Source organism: Ciona intestinalis, chromosome 7 (assembly GCF_000224145.3).
Source record: "Ciona intestinalis chromosome 7, KH, whole genome shotgun sequence".
In the NCBI taxonomy this organism is placed as follows: Eukaryota; Metazoa; Chordata; class Ascidiacea; order Phlebobranchia; family Cionidae; genus Ciona; species Ciona intestinalis.
In genome coordinates this window covers 5,047,255-5,055,404 of record NC_020172.2, presented here as the reverse complement: position 1 = coordinate 5,055,404, position 8,150 = coordinate 5,047,255, and the positions used below count along the sequence as shown (strand labels likewise).

The following is an 8,150-nucleotide window of genomic DNA, read 5'->3' as shown; positions in this document are numbered from 1 at the left end:
CGTATCTATATATGTTATGTCATGTTTAAATTAAGAATAAACAGTTTTTTTATGCAAGTATTGAAGCTCCTGTAGCTAAATAGAAAAATGAAGCTGATGGTAAAACTTACATGATAATCCCTGGGAAGTTCTTTCAATTGGATCCTGTTGAACTAATGATGGAAAAGTAAATTTGCTTTAGAGGGGAATTTACAAAGTTTATGCTCATTAAGTAATGTTTAACTACATATGTGTCAACAAACTAATAGTCTTTTGATTGCACCACTTTTCACAGGTGTTTGTATACGTTAAGTTGTATTTGACCGACACTTTAGTATTTTAACAGCTAGTTTTACAAAGTGTCAACAAAACAATAACCTTGAATTGGTTGCACCACTTTTCACGGATGTTATATAATTTAAGTTGTATTTGACCGACACTTCAGTATTTTTGGTAGTTTTACAAAGTGTCAACAAAACAATAACCTTTGAATTGGTTGCACCGCTTTTCACAGGTGTTACTATAATTTAAGTTGTATTTGACTGACACTTCAGTATTTTTGACAACTGGTTTTACAAAGTGTCAACAAAACAATAACCTAGAATTGGTTGCACCACTTTTCACAGGTGTTACTATAATTTAAGTTGTATTTGACTGACACTTCAGTATTTTTGGTAGTTTTACAAAGTGTCAACAAAACAATTACCTTTGAATTGGTTGCACCGCTTTTCACAGGTGTTACTATAATTTAAGTTGTATTTGACTGACACTTCAGTATTTTTGACAGCTAGTTTTACAAAATGTCAACAAAACAATAACCTAGAATTGGTTGCACCACTTTTCACAGGTGTTTATATAATTTAAGTTGTATTTGACTGACACTTCAGTATTTTTGAAATATGGTTTACACAAAAAATAGTGGCTTTGTGGCTATTCTATACAAATACTACATAATAGTCAAGGGCTCAAAGCCATTGTTTTCATAAACCCTATGTTTTAAAACAATCAGCCTTTTTGATAAAAAATAATACAATGAGTTAACAAATAAATTTGGAGGAATTGTTAAAGAGAGCCCATTTTGAGATTCCATCATGCTTTTAAACATAGTTTTAAATATTTATTCAGTTTTTTTTAAAACAAAACAAAAAAATACCAGTATTATGCTGCCTGTCTTCCCCGATATCAAGTTTAAAGTCAGAAATAAAATTATTCAAATCCTCTCGATTGATTCTCTTCAGTATTTTCAAAAGAGTTTCCAATTTATCTAAAAAGTTAAACATTGTGATTATTGTGCAATAAAGGCTATTGTTTCATCATTTAAAAGTATTATGATGTCATAGTCTGCTTGCTTTGAGAACAAAGCTAGTTCAAATTTGAATACAGTTCCACATGAGTGGGCTCTTTGTCTGTCACAAAGGCCATTCTCTTTCCAAGTAACACCATTGCTTTAATACGAATCTACTTCCTTAAATATTTAACTGCTATTGCTACCGGAAATTTTATAATTTTCCAAGAAATGAAATCCTTGCATAAAATAAGCATATTTAATATTTAAATCAACGCATAATAAAAAGTCAAAGTCTTGCTGCATGGCAAACAAAATGTTTTTTAAAATAAAATACGTTTATATATAAATGCATATATTATTTATATATAAACCTTTTTTTATGCTAAAAGGTCAATAGTTAGAAAATTATCTTAATTTGTGATTAAACCTTGTATCAGAATAAATAATTTACTTTTGTTCAAACATTTATGGGGGTTTCCTAAGTTTAAGTCGAAATGGGAGTTCTTAAGTAAATAACCTTGGTTCAATTATTAACTAAACTTAAAAATAAAGAGAATTTGATTATCATACATTCAAATTGCATCCTAATGAAAAAGTAAAAATCATTAATTATTTCTTTTATTATTTTATTATTAACTGTATAAGAAGTTTGTTATTAATATTTTATTTTAGTTGTTTATAATAATTACTTGTAGTTATTATAATTATTATCCGGCGCCGTGGCATAGTGGTTAGCGTGCCTGCCTGTAACTCAGAGATTATGGGTTCAAGGCTCGACGTTGCTAACATTGTGGGCGTAGGCTATGTGTCCTTGGGCAAGACACTTAACGACAATTGCTCCAACCCAGTGGTCATTAATGGGGTCCAAATTATCAGCCATACATAAAAAAAATGAAAAAATCCCCCCAAAAATAATTACCCACGAAGTAACATACATGGTAACTCGTAAGCTGGCACGAGGTGTTAAACCCGTGTGATAACGACTGTCGTTTTCCAGCTACGCGAGGATAAAGTAAGTTACATTCATATTACATTTATTACAAGATGAACAACTAATCATACTTAGCATAATTTTTATTTCTTCATTTTTTCTTCAAACACAGTAACGAATATCAGGTTTATTAACACAACAAAGAGAAGGGAATTAGCAACAAAACGACAGTCGTTATACACACGCTGCCGGTAAAAAAAACTACTTCAATAAAAGTATGAAACAAAAGCGTGGCTGCTAAACCTACAAAGAAACAACCTACCAGATAACGTCCCTCCACCCCATTTGTTTTCATTTTCAAGGAACAAAAATAATTCACAAGCATTGCCAAATGATCTAAAACAAAAACAACAATGGTTAAGAACATTATTTAAAAAAAACAACATTATAGCAATTAAATCATTATCTTAATTTTATCCTTTATATATAATTCAATCTTTTCATATCTGCTGGACTTGCTAGCCATGTCGTGGCGAACGTAACCTAAGAGCCACCAAAGACACCAATTAATTAAATTTAACGTAAAAAAATCAAAAACTGGAATTTCCGAAAAAACTGGAATTATATATATACATATATATACGGAATTCACAGCAAAATGACAGTTGTAATAACACGCTGAGAGAAAAAAATGAAAGCGTGTTGGTTAAAATGCGTGACTGTTAAATTCTAGTGAATTGAATAACAATAATACCAAATGAACAATAGCCCTGTAGTATGGTGGGTAACATGAAACTGAGTGAGAAAAACAACAATGGCATCAAGTCTTATATACAAGTCTACTGCGTATAATAGTAACTTTGTATTAGACATTTGAGTAGAGAATTTATTCCCCCAATAAGTTCCTACGTTGCATGTATGTGTCTATAATGTTTTTATTATAAAAATCTATAATGTTTCAATGGCTGTTTTTTGTCGTTATAATCACCTAGATTTTTGTAAATTAACATATTCTCTATTATTTAAAACAAAAAAACAAAATAGAATCTTAAAACAAATAGAATCTATTTGAATAGGAGACTGACGATGCCATTTAGGAAATATATTTATCTTATACTTATAGCATAAGGTTGACCAATAAACCAAACAAAATATACATTACAATATTTGTATGAAATGAAAACTATAACGAAATGTGAATAAAAAATACAGTCGTCAAAACTATATCCATCTGAACTGAAATGAAACTATATGAAAAAAATGTAACTTCATAAGTGTAGCCTATACTACATAAACTCAAACTACATGGAAATGTCAGTGAAGCATTTAATGTTTTGTTACGCTTCACTGAATATCTTTTTTTGTTACGCTTCACTAAATATAGCTATTTATGTAAGACTAATATAAAACACCAAATAGCATTACAAACTAATATATTACTAAAACAAGCCAACGTTTACAATTAATGAGAAATGGTACAATATCAGACAAGGTTTTAATTTGTCTCTTTAAAAACAGGTAATAAAGTTTAAGTCTATGTTTATTGTTCAAATAAATGAAGATATTACATAATTCATTTTAAACACCACTAATATACTATTCACATTGGTTTAAATGCTATCATTCATACCTGTTTTCAGTGCAATAACCGTACATTCGCTTTAGCTCTTCAAAATCTTTGAATTTTAATTCATTTGATAAATTTTTCAACATTTGAATAAAAGGGGTAGAGCTGAAAAAAGAAAGAAAAATATAACTTTACAATAAAAACACACAACCATAGTTAAGAATAAAATAGCATTAAAGGTTTATATGATAATATGTCCACAGTGGTAGCAGCATTAAGATTTGAACCCGGTTACTTCAAGTTCACACCCTTGTACTTGAATTCACGTTTATTATGTTTAGATAAAAGGTCTATTTTCCTAACCACCGCAACAAGGCTATGTTTAACAGATTAACTAACAGTATTCTAATGAGCCTGGCTTTCCCATACAGATCACAGGAATAATAAGAACAGTTATCGACTGACAACACAGATAAGGATACAATGGTAAGTCAGTGACATAGACAATACTTGCAAGTGACATCACAATAAAGCAATACTGAGCCACGGTGCCGAGTAAAACTTACTCTGTTTGTTGTTGCTGATAAGATCCTTGTTGAGTTGGTTGCCTTCCAATAGTTTCTTGTATTGTTTCACGTGGTTGTTGCTGTTAAGTTAGTTGTAAGAATAAAGAATGATAATGTGAAGTATGTTACATATTCTACTACAGTTCAATTTATTTAGCAACAACTATCTTCTATTTGATAAGAATTCTAATCATTATAACATTAAGTCTACGTGGTCGTTGCTGTTAAATTGGTTGTAAGCATAAGGAAAGACAATGAGAAATATGCTGTATATAGCTTAGCTCGTTTAGCCAATTATACATTATTTTCTTATGCCCCAAAAAATATAAAATTAAAGGCACACAACATAAGAAATATTGTATGAAGAAAAATGACTGTTGAATTAGTTTTGCATGACATAGCCAATGGCAGACATTCATAATTTTAATGATGTAACAAAACAAACATTTTCATTTACATAACAACTAATTTACAGACTAATTGCTTTACTTTTCATCACAAACCTTTTTGATATTCCATTAATTTAAATATCACAATATGGATTATGTCTAGTAGAAGAATATAAACACAACACATAACAACCTGCAGCAGTTTGTTCAGTTTTTCAAGATTGCTTTCATCTGGACACAAGAACTGGTTCACAAGAAGATGAAATATTTCCGTCTTTCTTGGCATTTCTGGAAAGTTGGAACAAATAAAAACTACTACAACAAATTAAATCATGAGAACTAAAATATAAAACATAAAGAATGTTTTAAACTTTTGTGAAAATAATTCTTAGAGTAATGGGCCAACTTTGGCCAATAAACCAAACTCCTAGGCGCGCTTTGCCTCAGAAATAATAAAATAACAGGACCTCACCCCTACATTATATAGGATAAAAACTTATAAAATTTTCACCTCTAATTTTTCTTGACTTGACCACCATATGGTATTGTTGTTCCTCAACATTGGTAGGATATTGTAACTTAATGTTATCTATTTGTTTGTTGGATAAACCCAACCCAGATTCAAGTCGTGCAAACTTGTTCCATTCATTATTATTCATTCGATCAATGTCGGCGTATATACGTTCATTTTCGCCTGCGCCTGCATTAAAATAGCCTATTTATTTTACACAAAATTCCTATATAACAGTTGAATGCAAAAAAACTTGATTTATCCACGCGTGGCCAGAAAACGACATTCGTTTTAACATGGGTGTTCATACACCTCGTGCCAGCTATTGAGTTTATTTGAGAATGATTACTTTTTTGGATTTTTGGGTTAGAGCAACTGCCTTTAAGTGTCTTGCCCAAGGACACATACGGCCACAATGATAGCGGCGACGAGCCTTGAACCCATTACCTCTGGGTTGGAGCCAGGCGCGCAAACCACTTTGCCACGGCGCCGGACAACTTAGTTATCACATGTGTTGTTGATTACAACACAAGACTTACCTTGTGAAGGTAAACAGCTTGCTTCTTCCATATTAAAACAATCCAATGATGAACCGCTTACTACGTTTCCTTTAAAAGTATAACTGGAACCCAAAACGCTAAAGAAAACTACCGTCTTTCTATGTTAACTAAGAAATTTACTGTTTCGACTTTGCTTCGTAAAATAAGTGAATATGTTATAACAAGCTTTGTTAACCTTGATTGTAAATTAATGTTTAAAAAGCGTAAGATATTCTGTTTATTCTGACATTATATAACGTCCGACGAAGTTGTTGGTAAATTCCCCTTTTTTATTTAGGGTAAATCCCCTTAAGTTTTAATAAAAGGGAAATACCCTTTAACATTTTGAATTTTATTTTGTCATAGAAATAATTTATGTTATTATTTATGAGAAGAATTAAAAAAGTGTATAAACTGATTAAAGGGTAATGTTGATTAAGAATTTTGTAAAAAGTGGTAAGTTATTATAAAAAAAGAGATAAAAGCAATTTATGCATTTACAACAAATTAAGTCGATTAAATACACAGCCTACATCTACATGGTTAATAAAATGCATTAAACAACTAATTAAAACAAAAACCTAATTCAAATTAAATCAACTGATTTTGGAATATTGTGTTAAATAAACGGTGATTTAAACTTACTCTAAATGATGGAAAGCGATAAAAACAATGAAAGAATTGAAACAGCTAATATACAAATTAAAATGTCAATTTCACGAATTGATTTCAAACAAAAATTGAATGATAAATATTGTGTTTTTAGTAACAATATATTAATCATGTAAATGTCAAAGTCTTTCCACCTTCCATCACCACTTTTATTGTTTGGGAAATCCTGGAAAAAGATTAAGTTTCTTTCTAAGACTGGACACAAATTCGGACATTTGGCGATCTCCATCATCCTTCATTTGAGATACTTTGTTTCCAACCTATTTCAATTCAAGTTTAATTAATTGTGTTCGATGGCATAGCAAAATACCATATGTATATCTTAGCACTGATGAATCAATTAACAGTAATTGGCCCAACTCAGTGATCCCTTATGGGTTATACACCAATAAAGTTACACACGTGGTAACTCATAGGCAAGCAGTAGGTGTATAAAACAAAACACAAATGTTATATGTTATGTAAAACATAGCTGGGAACACTAGGGCTATGTTATGTAAAACATAGCTGGGAACACTAGGAGCTGAAAAAATTAACAATATGGAACAGTAGTTATAGTCCTTTCTGCCTTTTTGCTTTCATCTTTTTGATTGTGTGTTATTGGGTAAGTCATTTAAAACCAATTGCTCCAACCCATCAGTTACTAAACTGAGCTCCAAGAAAAAGAGAAAAAATCATTCTAAAACAATAATTCACAAAGTAAGAGTGAATAGAAAACTGGTGTTGTAACTTGTAATATCTTACTTTTGCAGATGAGGTATCTGCTGCAGTGCCCATTTCCAGTTCAGGCACAGCAGGCACATCAGGTACGGAGATATGTGATTTTGTGTGGTACAAATGTAAATGTTGTTGCATTTAAGTATACCTTCGAATTATTAGAACTTAGGACTGACAAATCCAGCAGTAATGAAGCAATAACCGTTCCGAAAGAAGTGATATCTTGGTTGGGTACTCTACAACAGAAGGTGACTTATTTCAAAGTTTTTATATTGTATATATGCAATATCATGTGTGTCTGGTGTATAAGAAGACACCCATGTTATAACTTGACAGTGGGCATGAGGTGTATGAATACACCATGTGTGTCTGGTGTATAAGAAGACAACCATGTTATAACTCAACAGTAAGCATGAGGTGTATAAAAACACCATGTGTGTCTGTTGTATAAGAAGACACCCATGTTGTAACTCGACAGTGAGCATGAGGTGTATGAATACACTATGTGTGTCTGTTGTATAAGAAGACAACCATGTTATAACTCAACAGTGAGCATGAGGTGTATGAATACACCATGTGTGTGTGTCTGTTGTATAAGAAGACACCCATGTTGTAACTCGACAGTGAGCATGAGGTGTATGAATACACTATGTGTGTCTGTTGTATAAGAAGACAACCATGTTATAACTCAACAGTGAGCATGAGGTGTATGAATACACCATGTGTGTCTGGTTTATAAGAAGACAACCATGTTATAACTCAACAGTGAGCATGAGGTGTATGAATACACCATGTGTGTCTGGTGTATAAGAAGACACCCATGTTATAACTCAACAGTGAGCATGAGGTGTATGAATACACCATGTGTGTCTGGTGTATAAGAAGACAACCATGTTATAACTCAACAGTGAGCTTGAGGTGTATGAATACACCATGTGTGTCTGGTGTATAAGAAGACACCCATGTTATAACTTAACAGTGAGCATGAGGT

General features: G+C 31.6%; 1 protein-coding gene and 1 long non-coding RNA gene across 3 annotated transcripts in view; one reads left to right on the top strand and one right to left on the bottom strand.

Annotated features, from left to right (window-relative positions):
• LOC100177649 overlaps nt 1-5,909 on the bottom strand; it is an 8,247-nt gene extending 2,338 nt beyond the window's left edge. Inside the window, exons 1-8 of one of the 2 annotated variants that reach the window (XM_009860849.3) lie at nt 5,771-5,909; nt 5,232-5,420; nt 4,914-5,008; nt 4,332-4,411; nt 3,829-3,930; nt 2,521-2,594; nt 1,133-1,243; nt 111-152 (exon numbers count right to left, since the gene is read on the bottom strand). In XM_009860849.3, the coding sequence (XP_009859151.1) occupies nt 111-152; nt 1,133-1,243; nt 2,521-2,594; nt 3,829-3,930; nt 4,332-4,411; nt 4,914-5,008; nt 5,232-5,420; nt 5,771-5,801 (724 nt within the window). In that variant the 5' untranslated portion in view covers nt 5,802-5,909. Of the gene's footprint in view, nt 1-110; nt 153-1,132; nt 1,244-2,520; nt 2,595-3,828; nt 3,931-4,331; nt 4,412-4,913; nt 5,009-5,231; nt 5,421-5,770 lie in introns of those variants that run through there. The other variant, XM_026834930.1, reaches the window with a different exon arrangement.
• Nucleotides 5,910-6,975: 1,066 nt separating this feature from the next.
• On the top strand, nt 6,976-7,412 carry LOC113474330. Its single transcript, XR_003395995.1, has 3 exons — nt 6,976-7,046; nt 7,195-7,248; nt 7,322-7,412. It is a non-coding gene; the product is annotated as an uncharacterized LOC113474330 (long non-coding RNA).
• The last annotated feature ends 738 nt before the right edge of the window (nt 7,413-8,150 follow it).